The sequence below is a fragment of the Cydia amplana genome, chromosome 3 (assembly GCF_948474715.1).
Source record: "Cydia amplana chromosome 3, ilCydAmpl1.1, whole genome shotgun sequence".
NCBI classification, from domain to species: Eukaryota; Metazoa; Arthropoda; class Insecta; order Lepidoptera; family Tortricidae; genus Cydia; species Cydia amplana.
The window spans coordinates 5,012,838-5,036,495 of NC_086071.1; the positions used below are offsets into that span (position 1 = coordinate 5,012,838).

The 23,658-nt window shown below is 45.6% G+C and overlaps 1 protein-coding gene across 1 annotated transcript in view; it reads right to left on the reverse strand.

Moving 5' to 3' along the window:
• Window positions 1–2,672: 2,672 nt before the first annotated feature.
• Window positions 2,673–23,658, reverse strand: part of LOC134662406 (phospholipid-transporting ATPase IA) — an 89,426-nt gene continuing 68,440 nt past the window's right edge. The window contains exons 12-22 of the mRNA XM_063518621.1: window positions 22,744–22,919; window positions 21,566–21,697; window positions 19,562–19,720; window positions 18,326–18,523; window positions 16,224–16,382; window positions 11,686–11,822; window positions 10,812–10,932; window positions 8,390–8,581; window positions 7,310–7,428; window positions 6,516–6,650; window positions 2,673–2,775 (exon numbers count right to left, since the gene is read on the reverse strand). Coding sequence (XP_063374691.1) covers window positions 2,673–2,775; window positions 6,516–6,650; window positions 7,310–7,428; window positions 8,390–8,581; window positions 10,812–10,932; window positions 11,686–11,822; window positions 16,224–16,382; window positions 18,326–18,523; window positions 19,562–19,720; window positions 21,566–21,697; window positions 22,744–22,919 — 1,631 coding nt within the window. The remainder of the gene's footprint in view (window positions 2,776–6,515; window positions 6,651–7,309; window positions 7,429–8,389; window positions 8,582–10,811; window positions 10,933–11,685; window positions 11,823–16,223; window positions 16,383–18,325; window positions 18,524–19,561; window positions 19,721–21,565; window positions 21,698–22,743; window positions 22,920–23,658) is intronic.

Below are 23,658 nucleotides of genomic sequence, written 5' to 3' on the forward strand. Positions count from 1 at the left end.
AGTGACAATGACAATCTATCGCAAGCTATATCACGATACAGTACCTTAATAATAAGTTCCGATTAATTAGACTGAATCGCCGCTTTACAGTAACAAAATTTTCAAGGTAGGTAATATTATTTTTTGTTTCTAAGTTTTCAGATTATGATATCTATGTCGCACACGCGTCTCGCCTTTAATGTGTAGCTTACATGTAGTCTACATACAGTTGTGCTACGTCGCGCGGCTACCGATACAGGGTGGTTTTGCGCAAGTATACGTTACTGTGTGGTGTACGACTACCACAGGGAGCGGTTACTCTAGCTACAGTGGTTACCGGGGGGACTATACGACATGTAGGCCAGACATTGTAGGGTTAGTTTGTGTGTGCCGCGGGCGATGCGAAGCGAACCAAACATAACATGAAATTAAAACTAGTACTGCGTGCGCACTAAACACTCAACAGTTACTAGCTCGACGGTAATCTCAACCCTGACTAGCCTTTTAACCACTACTGTATAAGTGGCACGTACTGTCTTACTACGCGTTCATGCATTCCCAAAGTTGCGACTTATAATTTTTAGCAGTTAAAAGGTTCAATCAGTGAGTGAAAAATGACAATCGTGGAACATAAAATGCAATAATGACTTTGTAAATATCACAGACCTATCACAGATCATTTGACGAAAACTGTGTATTATTTTAGGATAAAAGAAAGTTGGGATATATCGTCGAGCGTGGTATCGCGAGGTGGATATATTGTGCTAAGGGAATGGAGCAATGAGCTTTATGTATACTAAGGTACAGGTACATATATTACATAATTATGTGGATATTTTATAATACGTATTTATACACATGAAAGAATCCTAGTGTTTTATGATATGCAGTAAATGTATTTTGAAGACCTGTATTATTGTAAATATATGCGTATATTACATGAAAATGTAATATCTAATATATACAGAATATAGTCATATAGATACATAACTATTCAGTCATACCTATGATTGTAGTATAATAAACATACAAACAATGCATACAAACAGACATTCAAACATTCCGTTAGAGCCACACGTCATGTACGATGCCAACATATCTAAAAAACTGTCAAATCGTTATTCGAAAGCTATCATATATTTAATGTAATAGTGTATAAATTCGTCTGCAGCTCGTGTGAGTTTCTCTTCCTTATACCCAATATTTACCGAGGGAAGAGTAAACCATGTGATGTCGTGGGGTGAAACATCCTTGCCCATTGATTACAGTGCAATGTGATAGCTATTATTATATAAGTAAGTACATTAAGAAGGAGGAATCTAGAGAACCTAACACGAGCTAAGACAATGAGCTATATAGAGTTGAATATGTTTAAACGTCACCTATAACGTTGAAACCAACGCCCTGTCTCGGACTGAGTAGCACAGTTTAACCATTTTTTAATCAAAATTATATTTCACGTCCAAATAACTTTGATAAGTAAGACGTCAATATCTGTAGACTTAGGCAATGGACTCCAAATTATTTAAACAAGCCTTTTTTAGGATAAAATCGTGTACATTGTAAATTGCGTTATATTTCTGCTGTATATCAGATTATATGATTATAAATGTGGTTAAATTCTGCAATCTTTATCAAAATGCTTTGTAATCCCGTAACTCAACATTGGCGAAGCGAAGTTATACCTACGCATATTTGAAATAATTTGAGTTGACCAGATTTAAATCTTTAGAAAATATCTTCGCTAATGCACTGCAGCCAAACAAATTATACACGTTGATTTTTTATAATACGTCGATCAACTCAAATATTAATAATACTTAATGTTTGGTACATTTAAACACCACGTGGTGCCGTGACCAGGATTATGTGATCGTTGTTTTGTTCTTCCGCCAATGTTGGATTAAGAATTAAATCCCCTAGGAGAGCTGATTGGAAGTTAATCGTCGTTAAAATTATACAGAGTATTAAAGAGTAATTTTTTTTCCTAAATTTAACTTTTTACACTTCCTAATTCTGGATATCAGTAAAGATCTGCGCGCACCTCTAATCTACAAAGTATGGTGTCCAATAAGCTCTCCCCTACCCCACACAATAAAAGCCCCCTACACGGTTAGCAACCAGGCTCCGGACCACCGCGACCTAGGTATAGTGTCCACCTATGTAGTGGTAGCTATGGTTTGGCAAAAAAGTTTTGTTAGTAACAGTAGACTAAAATAACTATACTCAAAAACTTATCCCTCTTTTTGAGGTTATATTACTAGCATAAGAAAAGGGCAGTTATATCTCTCTGCCTCTGTCCTAAACATACCTCTTGCCAAACTAGCTACGAAATTATTATATGTATTGCGATCCAAGGTCAAGATGACCTCGTAAGCTTAGTTGCCAGCCGTGTAGTTCGGCCTTAAGGAGCACGTAGTGTAGCACTCTTAGTGTAAGGTCTGAGTGGACGCACGAAGCGGAGCGTTCGGCGGGGCGTGCAGCGTGGCGTCGGGCTCACAAGTGATTTGAGCAGCGTGCACTAAGGCCGCTACTATACGCTTGCATTTGTTTAACATGCACGCCGAACGCTCCGCCCCGCTGCACGCCCAACTCGAGCGTCCACTCAGGCCTTACACTTAACCGACCATCGTACCTTACGTGTTCGCAATAAGGTTTACGGTCAGTGAAACGTGTGGACGATATTATAGTACTCACGAGTGTCGCGGCTGGTCGAGTAGGTCGGCGGGGTCGCGCTGCTTGATCTCGCTCTCGCGCACGGCCTCCGTCATCGACTTGAACGCGCTGTTGTGGATGCTGGAACGCACGGTCGATGGCTAGTCAGGCTTTAAAATATCGACGCGGACAAAGCGCCAGAAATATCTAGTCACTACCCTATTGCCGAGACATTAAGGTAGTGTACCTATCAGTGGCGGCGCGTCAAACATATCCATAGGCAAGCCATAGGGGCTAATTTGGCTTACATATTGCCTTTACAACTCTGCTCAAACGTCCAAAACGGGCAAGCCGGTGGGAATCGGCCTTTATGGACGCGCCGCCACTGGTACCTATAGATATTATTGGCCCTTTATCCGTATCGATAATTTAAATCTTGACCTGATTTCAGAAAAACTTGTAGGGTTATAAGAAATTTTAGAATATTCCTACTCAGAATCATGAATAGTATTGATTCTACTAAGAGGAAAAAGTGACGATTTATACACTATTAACGACTTTTCGATACGTTACTTCTGAACAAGTGCCTGTAGTAAAAGAGCCAAGTAGATTTCGGAAAATCAGAACACTTCCTCCTAATAGAATCAATCAGTTGACTAATATTACATACGAATAACCTAAAAACTTAAGAGTTACATAAACTCGTGTGAATCAAGGTACCTATTCTAAAAAACCGAGTAATTGTTGATTAACATTGAGGTGCCTAATTGTGGTAAAAGTGTGAAAAATAGCGCAGGAAAAAGGAGAATAATGATTTAGGTGCGAAAAGGGATATTTTTGACTGAAATACCAATTACGATTTCAGTGTTAACAATCGCTGTGAATGACGGACGGTTACTAGGTAGAATTGGAAGCGTGTTGCCCGGCAATCCAAAGATGTGAGTTCGAATCCCACGTTGTTAATTTTTAGGGTTCCGTATCCAAAGGGTAAAAACGGGACCCTATTACTAAGACTCCGCTGTCCGTCCGTCCGTCCGTCCGTCTGTCACCAGGCTGTATCTCACGAACCGTGATAGCTAGACAGTTGAAATTTTCACAGATGATGTATTTCTGTTACCGCTATAACAACAAATAACTAAAAACAGAATAAAATAAAGATTTAAGTGGGGCTCCCATACAACAAACGTGATTTTTGACCGAAGTTAAGCTACGTCGGGCGGGGTCAGTACTTGGATGGGTGACCGTTTTTTTGCTTGTTTTGCTCTATTTTTTGTTGATGGTGCGGAACCCTCCGTGCGCGAGTCCGACTCGCACTTGGCCGTTTTTTTGTGATAGACATCTCTATATAAATATGATAAAGGTGAACACCTGTATCATTTTGTCGCCACATTTCACCGTAGGACTCTCGTTCGCTCAACTCCCCGTCCGGCCGATTGTACAGAGGGTGGGTAAACGTTCGGAGCGTCGGTAGCTGGGCCAAGTACGCTTGGGACGAGCCACTACGCGTCTCCGGCGGCGAACCCGAGCTAAAAAGGCGTTAGCTTCTTTAAGAAAAGGAGAAGGATAGGGCGTAAACAAAAATATTTATTACATCTAATGGATTCCTCGTCGTTCGGTCTCGATATGAGACGTGAAATATTGACTTCACACCCTGTTTGCATCTCTTTCCGATTCTCTTGAAATTAGTTGACTGAAAGAGACGGAAATTCCAACGTGTCGGGTTATCCCTATCCCTACTAATATTAGACGATAGTAACTCGTCTGTCTGTTACCGCTTCACGATTAAACCGCAGAACCGATTTAGATGACATTAGGTATAAAGACAGTTTGAGGCCTGGGGATAGTTTGAGGGTAGTTTTTATCAGCCATCATCAATATTCCACGCAGACGAAGTCGCAGGAAGAAGCTAACATTTCGTATAATTTCATACAATTATTCATGTTATATTTCGCCTCTCGACACGACACGAGACACATATTAATTAAACTTACTAGATTTTTTTATACAATCAAATTACCAAAAAACGTATATAGGTCAGAACCAAGTCAGAACTACGTTCAAAACTACTTTTCTGGATTTTTAATATTCTCTAGCGTATGGACTCCTATCAAATCATGATTAAATCCAACTAAATATATACTACAATTTAGTAACTGATAACTGATTATATTTATAATAGGTAATCTGAGGAGTCACAATTTCTAGTTCGTAGGTGGATAGTAGGTACACTATGTAATCTAAAACCAATTCTACTGCAAAGTAAATAGAGTTGATATTAACTTGTCTTGGCCGGTCGTCTTCTCGTAGCAATAATGCATGGGGTACCTGAAGGGCATGGCTTGTGGACAAACCCTGCTGCCGCGCCCTTTGAGAGAAAGGGGCACAATTAGATACCAATGTTCAACTCGTTTTAAGATAAGTAGGTGAATCAACTTATTTCGTGCAAACACACTTTTAACCCTTTAAACGCCACGCTAATCGTGTACGGCGCGTCATCACTTTGTCGGAATGCACGAAGGTTGGTATTGGGGTGTAGCTGCGTGCGTCATTTGACGTCTTTGGCGGTCAAACGATTCGCCCCATCTTTATACTTTTATACCACCGGAAATAAAGGGTTAAAGGTCCTATTGCCGTGACCGCACTTTACCCAGTAAGGAAAAGGGAATGGTTAATTACGGTGAAAGGACATATAAGTATAACCCCTAAGCTTTGGATTCCTCCGAAAACGGTGCCCTCATATTACGGCCGCTATATAGCGTAGACTGACGTCACTAGAACGTTGTCTATGTATACAAGATGGCGCGGTTTCCTAGACGGCGTTACGTTACGTTGATTGTCAACGTAACGTAAGATGACGGCCGTCATGACGGTGTCGATAGTTTCGTGAACGTTTTATTAGATAGCGGTGACGCCATTTTGAATAAATGACACGAGATTTGAATAAATGATTCCGTACTACGATTATTTTCCTCTTCTGATGATATTTCATCCTCCAAGTAAATTATAGATGATCAAGCAAATCTTGTCAGTAGGAAAAGGCGCGAAATTCAAATTTTCTATGGGACGTTATCCCATCGCGCTTACATTTTTCAAATTTGCCGCTTTGACCTTGGTGGATGACGGTGTGTTATGACGCCGTGGTACTTTCCACATGTCGCCACTGTAAAGACGGCCGTCTTTTGCGGCCGCTATATGACGGCCGTCATATGACGGCACCGTTTTCGGAGGAATCCAAAGCTTTAGTTGTCAGTTAGATCCAGGATAGGCACAGTTGGCCCTACGGGGGCACTTACACCGAGTGTCGTGCAAATGCAAATATACTTTCTGTATGAGTTTTTTCATCGAATATGCCTTAGTAAAAACTTGTAACAATTCAATAATAAAAAAACTACAATTTTGGGTTAGCCCCGTCTTAACACAACATCCGATATGGGCTAGTGGCTAGGATACCAGAATCATTTTTTGCATCTTTTACTTTAGAATGGGCAAGGGATGTAGGGATGAGCAGGGAGCGCTTTTTCACTTTTACATAATTAATATTAAGAATACAAATGAGTTAAAGTTTAAAAGTATAGGTAAGAAAGCTGAAGTCCCTTTTGCATGTGTATATGTAGTCTTTTTAACACATTTACTGCCAGTGCGAGCTACGCGCTAAGAGCGTAGCTGATAACACTATAAAACCCGTATGTAGCCAAAAGCGCCTACGAACAGAGTCAGAGAACCCACCTAGCGGGTCGCTGGTAATAAATGTGTTAATAAGATTAAGCAAGTACTTTATTGCTGAGTAGGCTTTAATAAAGCTATGGGTTTTTTGTGCAACACTGATGTGTGTGTGTGTGTGTGTGTGTGTGTGTGTGTGTGTGCGTGTGTGTGTGACTCACACAGTGACGAGCAGGTCAGGAGCCAGGGTAGCCACGGGGATGAGGACCAGCCCGAGCCAGAACACAGCGGAGGTGAACACCATGCGGTCCATGCCGCGCATCACGCTGCCGATCAGCACCACTGGGTAGATGTTACTGCACACACAAACATTATATTATAACTACCAAGAAAAACAGGATATTTATCAAAAAAAAATTAACAATATTTTCTGTCCCGTAGGTATAAGGTATAAGCGTCATCAAATGGCGGATCGCGGTCCGGATCCGACACCGCCGACCTATTTCTGCTGTATAATACATATACAATTTCTAAACTCAAGTAAAAACGGAGCGCGATGGTAATTTTATTTAAAAAACCGGGCCCCTGAAGATTGGTGAACCCTGTCCTGTAGGTACATCACGAGCTAGGTCTGAACCCACGATTTAAACTACTAAGTACAAGGTATATTTTCATTTCATTTATTTATTTGCCATAAATTGTATGTTTACATAAGATGGTACAAATTTTACATGTCGCATTGTCTCAATACAATTTTACCAGATCGGTGTAGCATAAATTAAATTAAAATACAATATTTTCAATATTAGCTAGCATGCAATTCATTCTATCTTACATTAAGTTTTATAAAGTACTCATTAAGGCTATACGGACACAGCTCAATAAGATATTTCTTTAGACTAGGGAAGAATTTAGTAGGCGAAAGAGACTTAATTTCGGTCGGTAAGGCGTTGTAAATGTTTGCCGCAACATGTCTATGGCATCTCAAGAACATTGCTGTTTTTCCATTCCATACCTGTAGATGAGGATGAACAGGAACCACATGGCCAGCGAGCCCCAGATGCCGACGTGGGTGACCCACGTCCACGAGTGTGTGGCCAGCCCGGCCTTTAGGCACACCGTTAGTACCACGTACTGAAACGAACAACCGCTTGTAAGACATCATTAAAAAAAAACCGGCCAAGTGCGAGTCGGGCTCGCGCACGGAGGGTTCCGCACCATCAACAAAAAATAGAGCAAAGCAAGCAAAAAACGGTCACCCATCCAAGTACTGACCCCGCCCGACGTTGCTTAACTTCGGTCAAAAATCACGTTAGTTGTATGGGAGCCCCACTTAAATCTTTATTTTATTCTGTTTTTAGTATTTGTTGTTATAGCGGCAACAGAAATACATCATCTGTGAAAATTTCAACTGTCTAGCTATCACGGTTCGTGAGATACAGCCTGGTGACAGACGGACGGACGGACGGACGGACGGACGGACGGACGGACGGACGGACAGACGGACGGACGGACGGACGGACAGCGGAGTCTTAGTAATAGGGTCCCGTTTTTACCCTTTGGGTACGGAACCCTAAAAATGATTTGCGTTTATATGTGTGCGCGGCACTTCTGTACACGCGTCATTGAGTTTCTGACGGAATCCTGACATGCTGTCAGTAGAGCGACTTACGCACACATTCATGTCGCGGCCTGTCGCGGGCGAGGTAATCCGAATCGGGGCGGGGCGGTGCGTGTCCGTTCTGTATGATAATACTATTACTTATTCTGTGCTCCTGGTTCCCCCGGGCCAGGTAGCATGCGTAAACGCATTTCTCCAACTAAAAAAAAGGCCTAAAGGCTTCTATGGTTATTCTAGTTGGTCGCGTACCGTGTAGACGATGTTGCCGAGTACCAGATACCCCCCGTCCTTCCCGTGGGACCACAGCACGTGCTGCTCGGTCATCAGCACCGGCAGCCAGAACAGCAGGACCGAGTGGATGAGGGAGTTGATCATCCACACCCAGAACACTCGCACGTTGAATAGCAGCCCTTGTTGCGACGGCAGATATAGCACAGGGGGCTTCTATAGTTATTCTAATAGTTGGTCGCGTACCGTGTAGACGATGTTGCCGAGGACCAAGTACCCCCCGTCCTTCCCGTGGGACCACAGCACGTGCTGCTCGGTCATGAGCACCGGCAGCCAGAACAGCAGGACCGAGTGGATGAGGGAGTTGATCATCCACACCCAGAACACTCGCACGTTGAATAGCAGGCCTTGTTGCGACGGCAGGTACAGCACAGGGTGCTGCGGACATAGACAAATAGATAAATGTACTTGGATGCAGGACATCACGGTTTACTTTATATCCGTGTATTGTTGCTGTTTCCAAGTGCGCTCGCACACCGCGCTTACGCCAAGTACTTATAGCATGTTTCCATGTCTGGATCTACCCGCGCTGTGTATAATTGTATAGCGGCACTAAATATAAATTGTTTTGTTTTGTTTTAGCGCTCACTTTGTACATATTGTAAATATTTAGTTTTTAGGTTACATAAGTTTAAATCCATATAATTATAAGTTTCTCATATAAGTGAATTGTTACAATTCTTTTGAGAAATAAAGATCTTTGAACCGAAATGTGCCGTAAAATAGTTCTTTTTTTTTAGCATTAGAAAGAACTTGAAAGAAGGTAAGCGATTTTGACATGTCTTTTAATTGAAAAACACTTTTTAAAAATCAATAACTATTACTTGTGAAAGCAGAAGACTATAAAAGATCGTATTAGATTCATAATTGTTACATATTTACCGTAACTTATTTTTAAAATGTGTTTTTCAAGACACATCAAGATTGTTTCCTAGAATCATATTTCTAATGCTATAAAAAACGAACTATAGTAAAATAGTTATTTTTTTGGAACTGTCAAAACGATTAAATAGGATGTACGATTAAATAGATATTCACGAGCTTTAATTTGGGACCCATTTCCATTAAATGTTGTTAGAACATTCGTAATGCAATAAGGTTGAAACTTCAGTTCGATGGTGTTGAAATGTCAAATTAGGACATTTAAAAGTCATAGCGAATCGACCCTTGAAATGATAACCTCTTTGCTTTGGGAATAATAAAAAAATGTGAGACTGTGACAAGGACAAACAATAATAGCGCTTTCGCTGCTACTCCTACCGAAAGATACATAAGACTATCCCGTTCGGTCATTTCCCCCACCCCTCATGACCGATCCAGTTAAAATGCTAGATTCAAGTATTTCACAAATTGACGTAATTGAGTGGTTGCCCCTAGAAACGTAAACGTAAGTAAATGTCGATGGTAAACATTAGGTCAATGAATTATGACACTGCGTTAAAATATTAGCTCTAAATAGCGTCAGTTTGCTACACGATATTCAACCTTAGGTGGGTCCCAAATTAAAGCTCGTGACTGTATATGAAAAACAGAACAAGTAACGTCACGGTCAAGTAACAACCACTATGTATTATGAAATTGTACAACGGGACTTAATCGCGTATTTAAATTTTAAGATAAAAAGAGGAGGAGGGTGGAGGTAAATCTCAAAACTTAAATACGCGATTAAGTCCCGTTGTACAATTTGATAATGTATAAAAATCGTGAAAGTTTAAATCAGTGATCCTCTATGTTAGACTCTGACCACGATAACTTTGCACAAACATGGTAGTAAGAATGCATACATATCATAAGCTTTATACTTGACGTCACATTTGGCATAAAAACTAAGCGTGGCAGACTCCAGTTCTTTCTTATTTATTAATTAAAAATATATGTCAAAAAATAACTGCTGTCTATTTTTTTCTAATGATATTTCATATTTCATATTTCATTTATTGCATAGTCATGAACATAAATTACATAATAAGATGTTACAGTTAAGTTGGTCAATTCATGACACCCTGTTAGGGCACACAATATTTAGCTTACTATCTAATACCTATAAAACATTTCATAACATATCTATCGTAATCAGTGTGTAAAAAAGAAATAGTCAAATAATAATAACATGGTAAAATTAATTAATAAATTGATTTTCTTGTGCTTAATTTCATACAAATAATTTATTTTAAACACAGGCAACATCTCGTTTGAACATTATTTCGCCGGAAAACTATAATTTGTGGATGAGCGATTTTGTCGGACAAAGCAAAGCTGAATCCAACAATATAAGACGAATCCACGAATCGTTCCCTCCTAAGAATAAACGAGGTGTCGCGTTTATTTAGGATCAAACATAGACTAGGAATCCTCTAGACTGAGCATAGTAACGCTACCCCCTCTGCCACTTATACGGTAGTTTCACTCCATCTTCGAGTCAATCCCGTGCCGTGATTGGTCCGTGTCTTTGAACGGACCAATCACGGCACGGGATTCGCTCACCTCGTCCCCCCGCACCCCCGTATTTTTGGCAGCATCGGTTTCATGAAATAATTGCTCTAAACTCAGTCTAGAGGATTCCTAGTCTATGGGATCAAATCAAGGTCCAGTTGGCTGACTAACTCACCCGGATCATGATTTCTGGTGAACACAGCTTGTCGAAGAGGCCAATGGCGAAAGGCGGCAACGCCGTGAAAATCACGTTGTAGAAACCTATCGACCACCGCTCGAACAGGATCTGGCCCGACCTGAACATACGATACATGACACTTATTGAATTTTATTAAATTTTAGTTTACACTGATTTCTTTTTAGGGTTGTGGTAAGACTCCACTGTCCGTCTGTCTATCACCAAGCTGTATCTCATGATTCGTAGCTAGACAGTTGAAATTTTCACGGAGATGATGTATTTTCTGTAGCCGCACCGCTATAACAAATATCAAAAAGTACGGAACTCTCGGTGGGCGAGTCCGACTCGCACTTGTCCGGTTTTTTACCTTATACTATTCCCTGTTATCCTAATGTGAGATTTAGTTGTTTCCATTAGGTCAAACTATCTCGTATTGCATGTATAACTATAGATTTGCATTTTTTGTAATACACAAAAAAAAATTTTTTTTTCTTCTCTTTTCTTGTGCTGTACATCGCTTCTATCAACTTGCAATGGGAAGTATTCTATACGTTTCTTAATCCCTTGTGAGTGTACACTCGATCACCATACGATAAAACGTTAGAACATTTCAATACAAAATTAATTAATTAACGACTTATCCTAAGTCCTAATTGACACGTCAAAACAGTAGTTGTTTTAATGTTCCCACACCAAAGGTTGGCGGGCAACATTGAACCCAACTAAATTACGTAGGTAGTTTTTTGTATGTAGTCAATAATGTTAAAACGTAATTTTAATTTAACCGCATAGCGTATATTCTATTCGCACGCGTGTGGCACCTCTATAGTATACTTGTTTTTAGAGTAGTATAAAATGTAGTGCGTCTCACCAGGCCGAGTACATGGCGAACCAGAGCTCGATGACGTAGAGGCAAATGTTCTTGTAGAACGAGTACAGGATCAGCTTGCTGATGCGCGAGTAGTTCCAGGCGCCGTGCACCAGCAGCAGCCGCAGCAGGAAACGGAACTACACATAAATAGTACATTATTGTCGAGGTTCGGAAGTAGCTACTTGCAGGCTGAGGATTCGTTTTAAACGGACGACCTTGGGAGTCCGTTTAATTGAATCCGAAGCCAACAAGTAACCTTCCAGCCGAGTCATATATAGTGTTTTCTCAAAAATGGTGCAAGAAATAGAAATATTTTACAGAAGCAACGTTCTAATTTTCACAGAAAAAGTAAAACCATTAAAAAGATTTGCTTGCCGCCTTTAAAAAAAAAGTGTATTTTTCTGCTGAAAATACGCCAACGTATTTGATACACCTAAATAGTCGCGGTACCAACATTATAATAATAAGTGCTGATCATCTGTTTGGCTGTTTAATGGACCTATGCCTTCATTTGATATGGCCATTTAAGGTTGTAAAAAGTTTGGAACTCGTTAAATAATGGAATTTGTATGCAACATTGCAGTCCCGAAATCGAGACTGCAATTTTTTTCACTTTTAAATTTTTTGAATGACCATAAACTACGCACTTCGCGACCAATTTTTTAACCGGCAACGTCGACTTTGCCGTCCATTTTTGAGAAAAATACATTCAGTGGGAGTTTAGGAGGAAAACGTGAACACCCCAATCTAGCTCCGAGCCAGGGTTCGAAGTTATCCAGATAATTATAGTCTTTGATATTTATTTATTAATTATCGGATAATTATCCCGTGCATGGTGCTATATTTGTTTTCTTCGAGAGTAAAAAATAATAGGACGCGTTTTGCTATTTTTTTATAAATGTTATTAGGTTATTATCAAATCTATAATTATCAGGCATAAAAATTACGATAAATATCAAGAGAACTATCATTGATAATTATCCTTTCGAACCCTGCTCCGAGCGTGCACGCTTGACACTGATACCGAGAGAAATACATACAGCGGTGCAACTGTCATAGTGACGTGTCCAGCAATAACTGTGTATTAATGAAGGTAAATTTGTACAGCGGGAAGTAGTGTCATTATTTGATCCCACCGCCGAGCTGGCCGCTGTGTCACGGTGGCGTGCTGTAGGTACCTGCGCGATGCTATAGTCGGAGGCGCAGACGGCCTGCAGCCCCTCGACGCCGGAGATGCCGACGCCGACGCTGGCCGCTGTGTCACGGTGGCGTGCTGTAGGTACCTGCGCGATGCTATAGTCGGAGGCGCAGACGGCCTGCAGCCCCTCGACGCCGGAGATGCCGACGCCGACGCTGGCCGCTGTGTCACGGTGGCGTGCTGTAGGTACCTGCGCGATGCTATAGTCGGAGGCGCAGACGGCCTGCAGCCCCTCGACGCCGGAGATGCCGACGCCGACGCTGGCCGCTGTGTCACGGTGGCGTGCTGTAGGTACCTGCGCGATGCTATAGTCGGAGGCGCAGACGGCCTGCAGCCCCTCGACGCCGGAGATGCCGACGCCGACGCTTGCCGCTGTGTCACGGTGGCGTGCTGTAGGTACCTGCGCGATGCTGTAGTCGGAGGCGCAGACGGCCTGCAGCCCCTCGACGCCGGAGATGCCGACGCCGACGCTGGCCGCTGTGTCACGGTGGCGTGCTGTAGGTACCTGCGCGATGCTATAGTCGGAGGCGCAGACGGCCTGCAGCCCCTCGACGCCGGAGATGCCGACGCCGACGCTGGCCGCTGTGTCACGGTGGCGTGCTGTAGGTACCTGCGCGATGCTATAGTCGGAGGCGCAGACGGCCTGCAGCCCCTCGACGCCGGAGATGCCGACGCCGACGCTGGCCGCTGTGTTACGGTGGCGTGCTGTAGGTACCTGCGCGATGCTATAGTCGGAGGCGCAGACGGCCTGCAGCCCCTCGACGCCGGAGATGCCGACGCCGACGCTGGCCGCTGTGTCACGGTGGCGTGCTGTAGGTACCTGCGCGATGCTATAGTCGGAGGCGCAGACGGCCTGCAGCCCCTCGACGCCGGAGATGCCGACGCCGACGCTGGCCGCTGTGTCACGGTGGCGTGCTGTAGGTACCTGCGCGATGCTGTAGTCGGAGGCGCAGACGGCCTGCAGCCCCTCGACGCCGGAGATGCCGACGCCGACGCTGGCCGCTGTGTCACGGTGGCGTGCTGTAGGTACCTGCGCGATGCTATAGTCGGAGGCGCAGACGGCCTGCAGCCCCTCGACGCCGGAGATGCCGACGCCGACGCTGGCCGCTGTGTCACGGTGGCGTGCTGTAGGTACCTGCGCGATGCTATAGTCGGTGGCGCAGTCGGCCTGCAGCCCCTCGACGCCGGAGATGCCGACGCCGACGCTGGCCGCTGTGTCACGGTGGCGTGCTGTAGGTACCTGCGCGATGCTATAGTCGGAGGCGCAGACGGCCTGCAGCCCCTCGACGCCGGAGATGCCGACGCCGACGCTGGCCGCTGTGTCACGGTGGCGTGCTGTAGGTACCTGCGCGATGCTATAGTCGGAGGCGCAGACGGCCTGCAGCCCCTCGACGCCGGAGATGCCGACGCCGACGCTGGCCGCTGTGTCACGGTGGCGTGCTGTAGGTACCTGCGCGATGCTATAGTCGGAGGCGCAGACGGCCTGCAGCCCCTCGACGCCGGAGATGCCGACGCCGACGCTGGCCGCTGTGTCACGGTGGCGTGCTGTAGGTACCTGCGCGATGCTATAGTCGGAGGCGCAGACGGCCTGCAGCCCCTCGACGCCGGAGATGCCGACGCCGACGCTGGCCGCTGTGTCACGGTGGCGTGCTGTAGGTACCTGCGCGATGCTATAGTCGGAGGCGCAGACGGCCTGCAGCCCCTCGACGCCGGAGATGCCGACGCCGACGCTGGCCGCTGTGTCACGGTGGCGTGCTGTAGGTACCTGCGCGATGCTGTAGTCGGAGGCGCAGACGGCCTGCAGCCCCTCGACGCCGGAGATGCCGACGTCGACGCTGGCCGCTGTGTCACGGTGGCGTGCTGTAGGTACCTGCGCGATGCTATAGTCGGAGGCGCAGACGGCCTGCAGCCCCTCGACGCCGGAGATGCCGACGTCGACGCTGGCCGCTGTGTCACGGTGGCGTGCTGTAGGTACCTGCGCGATGCTATAGTCGGAGGCGCAGACGGCCTGCAGCCCCTCGACGCCGGAGATACCGACGCCGACGCTGGCCGCTGTGTCACGGTGGCGTGCTGTAGGTACCTGCGCGATGCTATAGTCGGAGGCGCAGACGGCCTGCAGCCCCTCGACGCCGGAGATGCCGACGCCGACGCTGGCCGCTGTGTCACGGTGGCGTGCTGTAGGTACCTGCGCGATGCTATAGTCGGAGGCGCAGACGGCCTGCAGCCCCTCGACGCCGGAGATGCCGACGTCGACGCTGGCCGCTGTGTCACGGTGGCGTGCTGTAGGTACCTGCGCGATACTATAGTCGGAGGCGCAGACGGCCTGCAGCCCCTCGACGCCGGAGATGCCGACGCCGACGCTGGCCGCTGTGTCACGGTGGCGTGCTGTAGGTACCTGCGTGATGCTATAGTCGGAGGCGCAGACGGCCTGCAGCCCCTCGACGCCGGAGATGCCGACGCCGACGCTGGCCGCTGTGTCACGGTGGCGTGCTGTAGGTACCTGCGCGATGCTATAGTCGGAGGCGCAGACGGCCTGCAGCCCCTCGACGCCGGAGATGCCGACGCCGACGCTGGCCGCTGTGTCACGGTGGCGTGCTGTAGGTACCTGCGCGATGCTATAGTCGGAGGCGCAGACGGCCTGCAGCCCCTCGACGCCGGAGATGCCGACGCCGACGCTGGCCGCTGTGTCACGGTGGCGTGCTGTAGGTACCTGCGCGATGCTATAGTCGGAGGCGCAGACGGCCTGCAGCCCCTCGACGCCGGAGATGCCGACGCCGACGCTGGCCGCTGTGTCACGGTGGCGTGCTGTAGGTACCTGCGCGATGCTATAGTCGGAGGCGCAGACGGCCTGCAGCCCCTCGACGCCGGAGATACCGACGCCGACGCTGGCCGCTGTGTCACGGTGGCGTGCTGTAGGTACCTGCGCGATGCTATAGTCGGAGGCGCAGACGGCCTGCAGCCCCTCGACGCCGGAGATGCCGACGCCGACGCTGGCCGCTGTGTCACGGTGGCGTGCTGTAGGTACCTGCGCGATGCTATAGTCGGAGGCGCAGACGGCCTGCAGCCCCTCGACGCCGGAGATGCCGACGCCGACGCTGGCCGCTGTGTCACGGTGGCGTGCTGTAGGTACCTGCGCGATGCTATAGTCGGAGGCGCAGACGGCCTGCAGCCCCTCGACGCCGGAGATGCCGACGCCGACGCTGGCCGCTGTGTCACGGTGGCGTGCTGTAGGTACCTGCGCGATGCTATAGTCGGAGGCGCAGACGGCCTGCAGCCCCTCGACGCCGGAGATGCCGACGCCGACGCTGGCCGCTGTGTCACGGTGGCGTGCTGTAGGTACCTGCGCGATGCTATAGTCGGAGGCGCAGACGGCCTGCAGTCCCTCGACGCCGGAGATGCCGACGCCGACGCTGGCGCGCTGTATCATGGCCACGTCGTTGGCGCCGTCGCCGATGGCCAGGGTCACTGCCCCCGTCGCCGATGACACCATCTCAACCACCTGGACCAAACCACTTGTTATATCTGACACCTATTATGTATAAAAAAGTTATTGATTGTAATAGAGGTATATTCTAAAAGTAAAATATGCCCCATAGTTTGATAAACAAAACTGATGACGGTACAGTCAGTATCAAAAGTGATCATACTACGTGCCAAAGTATTGTTTATACCTATAATTACCTATTCTTTATTTAATAGTTTAACAAAATTTGTCTCTATAATGTCTCACTTAATTGTAAGAGATACCTTTGAGCACAAACTGTAGGCATATATCTCTACTTGGAATTTTGAATAAGTATTCCAGGGTAGCTGATACTTTTGAAAGATTGTCGAGACAATTTTAGAAACTACATTTGGGCACAGAATAAATAATAGTACTAAGTACAGAAGACTTACTCTCTAACAAAACGCGTCTGTTACGATCAGCACAGATATGGCCGCTAGGTGGCGACAGCGCCACGCGCGGCTTATGGCTTTCCCCAAAATTGGGGCCGAACGGATGTACTTTTAGCTACCTGTAGCAAAGCGACGAAATCGCGGAGTGAGACACGCCTGATTTGGGTGGTTTTGCGTTACCTACAGTGGACTGACTGACCTCGGCCTTCTGTATTGGAGCGACGCGACAGCAAACAACCACTTCGCAGAAAGTCTTCCTTGAGATCGCAGCCCTTGGGTGAGTGTCTTACTGTAACTTTACTATAGTACACATACCTCCGCCTTCTGTATGGGCGAGACGCGGCAGCAAACCACCACCTTGCAGGAGATGCAGAGGTCCAGGAAGTCCTTCTTGAGGTCGCAGCCCATGGCTTAGGTGAGTATCTTACTGTCCACGAGTCCCACAGTAACTTTACTATAGTACACACACCTCCGCCTTCTGTATGGGTGAGACGCGGCAGCAAACCACCACCTTGCAGGAGATGCAGAGGTCCAGGAAGTCCTTCTTGAGGTCGCAGCCCATGGCTTAGGTGAGTATCTTACTGTCCACGAGTCCCACAGTAACTTTACTATAGTACACACACCTCCGCCTTCTGTATGGTTGAGACGCGGCAGCAAACCACCACCTTGCAGGAGATGCAGAGGTCCAGGAAGTCCTTCTTGAGGTCGCAGCCCATGGCTTAGGCGAGTGTCTTACTGTCCACGAGTCCCACAGTAACTTTACTACTAAACATACCTCCGCCTTCTGTATGGGCGAGAGGCGGCAGCAAACCACCACCTTGCAGGAGATGCAGAGGTCCAGGAAGTCCTTCTTGAGGTCGCAGCCCATGGCTTAGGTGAGTATATTACTGTCCACGAGTCCCACAGTAACTTTACTATAGTACACATACCTCCGCCTTCTGTATGGGCGAGACGCGGCAGCAAACCACCACTTTGCAGGAGATGCAGAGGTCCAGGAAGTCCTTCTTGAGGTCGCAGCCCATGGCGTAGGTGAGTGTCTTACTGTCCACGAGTCCCACAGTAACTTTACTACTAAACATACCTCCGCCTTCTGTATGGGCGAGACGCGGCAGCAAACCACCACCTTGCAGGAGATGCAGAGGTCCAGGAAGTCCTTCTTGAGGTCGTAACCCATGGCGTAGGTGAGTATCTTACTGTCCACGAGTCCCACAGTAACTTTACTATAGTACACACACCTCCGCCTTCTGTATGGGCGAGACGCGGCAGCAAACCACCACTTTGCAGGAGATGCAGAGGTCCAGGAAGTCCTTCTTGAGGTCGCAGCCCATGGCGTAGGTGAGTGTCTTACTGTTCACGACTCTCCCACAGTAACTTTACTATAGTACTCATACCTCCGCCTTCTGTATGGGTGAGACGCGGCAGCAAACCACCACCTTGCAGGAGATGCAGAGGTCCAGGAAGTCCTTCTTGAGGTCGCAGCCCATGGCAAAAGTGAGTATCTTACTGTCCACGAGTCCCACAGTAACTTTACTATAGTACACACACCTCCGCCTTCTGTATGGGTGAGACGCGGCAGCAAACCACCACCTTGCAGGAGATGCAGAGGTCCAGGAAGTCCTTCTTGAGGTCGCAGCCCATGGCGTAGGTAAGCGTCTTGCCATCCACTATGAGGGCTACTTCGTTCTGCTTGCGGAGATTCTCGCCGAAATCGGCTGAATGACGAGCGATGATCTCTCGTGTGGCCTGAGAAGTAATAGCACAGAATATTCTTTATTCTTTAAATAAATACAGGTATAAGTTTACAGCTCCAGATATGCCAAAACACTTATACTGTTAATACATAGTCATTATAACTATTACATATGTAGATATATTAAGTATTTCATACAGAATGGACAGGCTCCATCTCCATCCCGCCCCGAATGGAATTACCTTGACTTGGTGATAGTACACTCAATAGGGATGATGACACATGTTGAATTTTATAACAAAATCTAGTAAAATAGATAGCAAACGAGCAATTTATCACAATAATGTGGATATTAAAATAAAATATTGAAAAATTACAAAATTACAGGACCTGAAAGTTTCAAAATTTAAGTTTTTTTTAACTTCCAAAAACGATAAAAGTAAGGGTACGATTCGATTCCTTACATTTCATCCAAAAAAATATTGTATAGCAACTATATACATAAACGCAATATTTCACCGACAAAAACGCAATTTTCTTGTTTTGTCCATACTACAAGATGGGCGATGACGTCACGGCCTCTGGCCGTTTTGTATAGGGCGTTTCGCGAGTGAAGTGCGACTGTCGGCCTTTGACTACAATTTCTGACTTTTGTGTTACTTTAATGCAATGGGTCCCATATAGACATTTGATCCTAAAAACAAACCCGATCGATTGATACCATAAAAAAAAAATAGTCATGTAGCCTATTACCTAAAGGATTTTATCGAAGCACCCCCTATTTTACAATGACTAAATGACAATTAATAAATGAATAGAATAGAATAGAATAGAATTTGTTTATTGTTTACCGTGTCAAACAAGATGTGATGTGAAACAAGGTGTGGTGAGGTGTGATGATTTACAATGACTGTAAATTCACAGCTTATTTATACCATACCGGTGGAAAACAAGCATACGGTCCGCCTGTCACCGTAGCCTACGGACGCCTGAATGACGCAAATCCAGGGGTGTTCCTACTTGCATCCGCGAGTGTGTACGGTGCCAAAAAAAAGGAGTGGCATCCGTCTGCCACTTATAAATAATCTTACATCCAGGCTGTCTTCGTTGAGGATCACGAGCGGCATGTTGGCGTTGATGAGCTGCGCCGAGTGCGCGATGTTGATGGCGGTTTCCTGTTTGTCTCCCGTCAGCACCCACACGTTGATGTTTGCCTTTAGCAACGCCGCTATCGTCTCTGGCACGCCGTCCTGTGGATTGACATAGAATTTACTAAGGATTAAACTAATATTATAGATAAACTCATGTTGTGGGAGCCTCGGAACGACAGCGCAAGACCCTTAATCGGTTATCTTTTTGCGCGCCTAACGCACTACCGGTACTAAGCACTATTAGTGCTTGGAAATGGAGACTTGGGCACGCAAGTCAAACCTTACAATTAAATGATATGACTATGTTACTATGACGGTGTCATGTTTAATGAATTTATTTAAACTGAAATCCGATATGGATAAAATGTTAACTTGCAAGATCTCATTACATTTTAACGGGTGAAAGTAAATAAAAGCTAATAAAAATTGGCGACCTAGGCGGTGACGACAAAAAATACCAATCATGAACTTCTGAGGTAGTGCGTAAGGAACTGACGCAGGCGTATCAAGATAAGGCGCATTCACATAACAGAAATACATGGAACACGCTGCACCGATATGAGCCCGGCTCATACATGATGATATTGATGATGAATTGATAATGAGTACATGATGATGAATTGATAATTATGAGTACGGGAAATTGAAAGTCTAAGGGTCGGTTGCACCACACTGTTTGTCTTCGTTAAAGAGTTCGCTAAATTTTATTGCATGGAGAGTTTCATAGTAAATCGCCGCGGCGCGCCGGGTGACGTTGATCAGTCTCTTAAGTACGAATGGTGCAACTGGGACTACGTCAGTTTTCAAAATGTTGTCGCTAAGCTAAATGGCGGCGTGATGGCGTGATCTCTCTTACGAAAAAGCGGCCAAGTGCGAGTCGGACTCGCCCATGAAGGGTTCCGTATTTAGGCGATTTATGACGTATAAAAAAAAACTACTTACTAGATCTCGTTCAAACCAATTTTCGGTGGAAGTTTACATGGTAATGTACATTATATATTTTTTTTAGTTTTATCATTCTCTTATTTTAGAAGTTACAGGGGGGAGGGGGGGGGGGGCACACATTTTACCACTTTGGAAGTGTCTCTCGCGCAAACTATTCAGTTTAGAAAAAAATGATATTAGAAACCTCAATATCATTTTTGAAGACCTATCCATAGATACCCCACACGTATGGGTTTGATCAAAAAAAAAATTTTTGAGTTTCAGTTCTAAGTATAGGGAACCCCAAAAATTTATTGTTTTTTTTTCTATTTTTGTGTGAAAATCTTAATGCGGTTCACAGAATACATCTACTTACCAAGTTTCAACAGTATAATTCTTATAGTTTCGGAGAAAAGTGGCTGTGACATACGGACGGACAGACAGACAGACAGACATGACGAATCTATAAGGGTTCCGTTTTTTGCCATTTGGCTACGGAACCCTAAAAATGGTGACGGAATGGAAATAAAAACCTTAGGACACTTTTTTCTCCTATTAGGATAGAAAGAGCTCGTGATTCTGAGTAGAAATAACATAAAAAATCCCAAATTTGAAAAAAAAAAGTGTAAAAGACAACTTTAAAAAAAAAAACCGGCCAAGTGCGAGTCGGACTCGCGCACGGAGGGTTCCGCACCATCAACAAAAAATAGAGCAAAACAAGCAAAAAAACGGTCACCCATCCAAGTACTGACCCCGCCCGACGTTGCTTAACTTCGGTCAAAAATCAGGTTTGTTGTATGGGAGCCCCACTTAAATCTTTATTTTATTCTGTTTTTAGTATTTGTTGTTATAGCGGCAACAGAAATACATCATCTGTGAAAATTTCAACTGTCTAGCTATCACGGTTCGTGAGGTACAGCCTGGTGACAGACGGACGGACGGACGGACGGACAGCGGAGTCTTAGTAATAGGGTCCCGTTTTTACCCTTTGGGTACGGAACCCTAAAAACGCCCAGGTACCTGCAGCTTGTCCTCGATGGCGGTGGCGCCGAGCAGGCGCAGGTTGGTCTCGATGAGGTTGGCCGCCTCCTCGATCTTCTCCTCGCGGTTGTGGATGGCCACGCTCGCCTTGTGGTACGTGTTCGCCCATTCCTGTAACACGCACTTTCATAACCAGTGATCGGAATTGATAGTGCCATTTCACGGGACTTCGGTGCGTAAGCTTATTATGGATATACCTTTTCACCCCGGGTTTTCATATTACCTACTTCAATAGGGATGATGAGTAATGATGACACATGTTGAATTTTATAACAAAATCTAGTAAAATAGATAGCAAATGAGCAATTTATCATAATAATGTGGATATTAAAATAAAATACGGAAATGTTACAAAAATACAGGACCTGAAAGTTTCAAAATTTAAGTTTTTTTTAACTTACAAAAACGATAAAAGTAAGGGTACCATTCGATTCCTTACATTTTATCCAAAAAAATATTGTATAGCAACTATATACATAAACGCAATATTCAAGAGTCTTGGAATCCCGAGTCTTATCCATGTTCAGTACAATGTTTGAGGTCATTCACCCCAGTCAACGACGAGTACTGTTTATTAAACCAGTTACAACAACCCACCCATCAACGTGTATTCGATTCCAAATATTTTTTTTTTTTTATTAAAAATGGGCTTACTCATGGCCACAGACTAGCCGAGGCGAAGACGTGGCCTACGATGGAGCGAGTCTGCCCAGAAGGTGTTCTGGGTCTGTTCACCCTTGATTTGAAGGTTGCCGGGTTATATGAGCTCGGAAATATAGACGCCGGCAAGGAATTCCATTCCTTGGCAGTGCGCATAAGGAAAGAGGAAGCAAAGCGCTTCGTGCGGATTCGTGGAATATCTACCAAGAATATCTATATTACAGATTGTCGAGAAATTCCGAAAATGGACTCTAATATGATGGTACTTTGGGTAATTTTCGGAATCACCCAACATTCTGAAGTATCCGGAACTACCAAATAAATGATATACCCGAATACTGTTTTTTTTCAGAACCGCAGTGAAACAGTCCAGCTGGATATATAGCGAACACGAGGGTCCGCAGCCCCTCGGCCTCGAAGGCCTGAACACACCCTGCTTGGGCCGTGTGAGTATTAGATCGCGGTACACACAATACCTCATACACCTAACACAGTACCTCGTACACAGCGGGAGATATCTCGGCCACGGCGAACACGAGGGTCCGCAGCCCCTCGGTCGCGAAAGCCTCGAGGTGGGCCAGCGTGGCGGCCCCGAACACGGCCTGCTCGGGGCCGCGCGCTAACCGTGTGTAGATCACGGAGTCCGCTCCCTTGCAATATAGCTTTATTTCGCCTGCAAACATTACATGAAGTATTACGGTCCTTTCGGGGCTTTGGTGTAGGGTAATTAGTAGTCGTTTTTACATTCAGAAGTGTCTTGTAATATGCCTAAATTGAAGAATCATAAGTGCTTGTTGCTAGGCCTACATGAATAAAGTATATTTTGACTATTGACTATTGAATAAATACATACTACTGTTAGCTCTGCAAACTAGAGGCGCGTACTTATAAGTACTCGATGACAACAAGTCAATTATTATATAAACAAAAACCCGACTGCTTAACAATAATGAATCAGACTTTTTAGTTTTATTTATTGATATGATAAATATATTTTTGAAATGGTCTTTTCACTAGCTTTCTAGACTGCAGGGCATGCCAAAGAAATGGACATACATACATAGGTACTACACACATACACACGGTCGAAAAGCAATGCCCGCCTTCTGAAAATGTCATAGAAAACACTAGTTATACACGAGTTCAATTCCGTACGACTTGTGTTTCAAGTGCACAGATGACACCTGGAACGTGAGTGACTCGAGTATGTGCCTGTGAGTTACCTGTAAGCGACATTTGTTTCCCCGCTGACGTGAATTCGACAACGTTGAGCACCTGCAACGTATGTGAGTGACCCGCATGTGTGAGTTACCTGTGGGCGTGCGCACGATGAGCGACATGCGCTTCCTCCAGGACGTGAAGTCGATGACGTTGAAAACCTGGAAGGTGAGTGACCCGCATGTGTGAGTTAC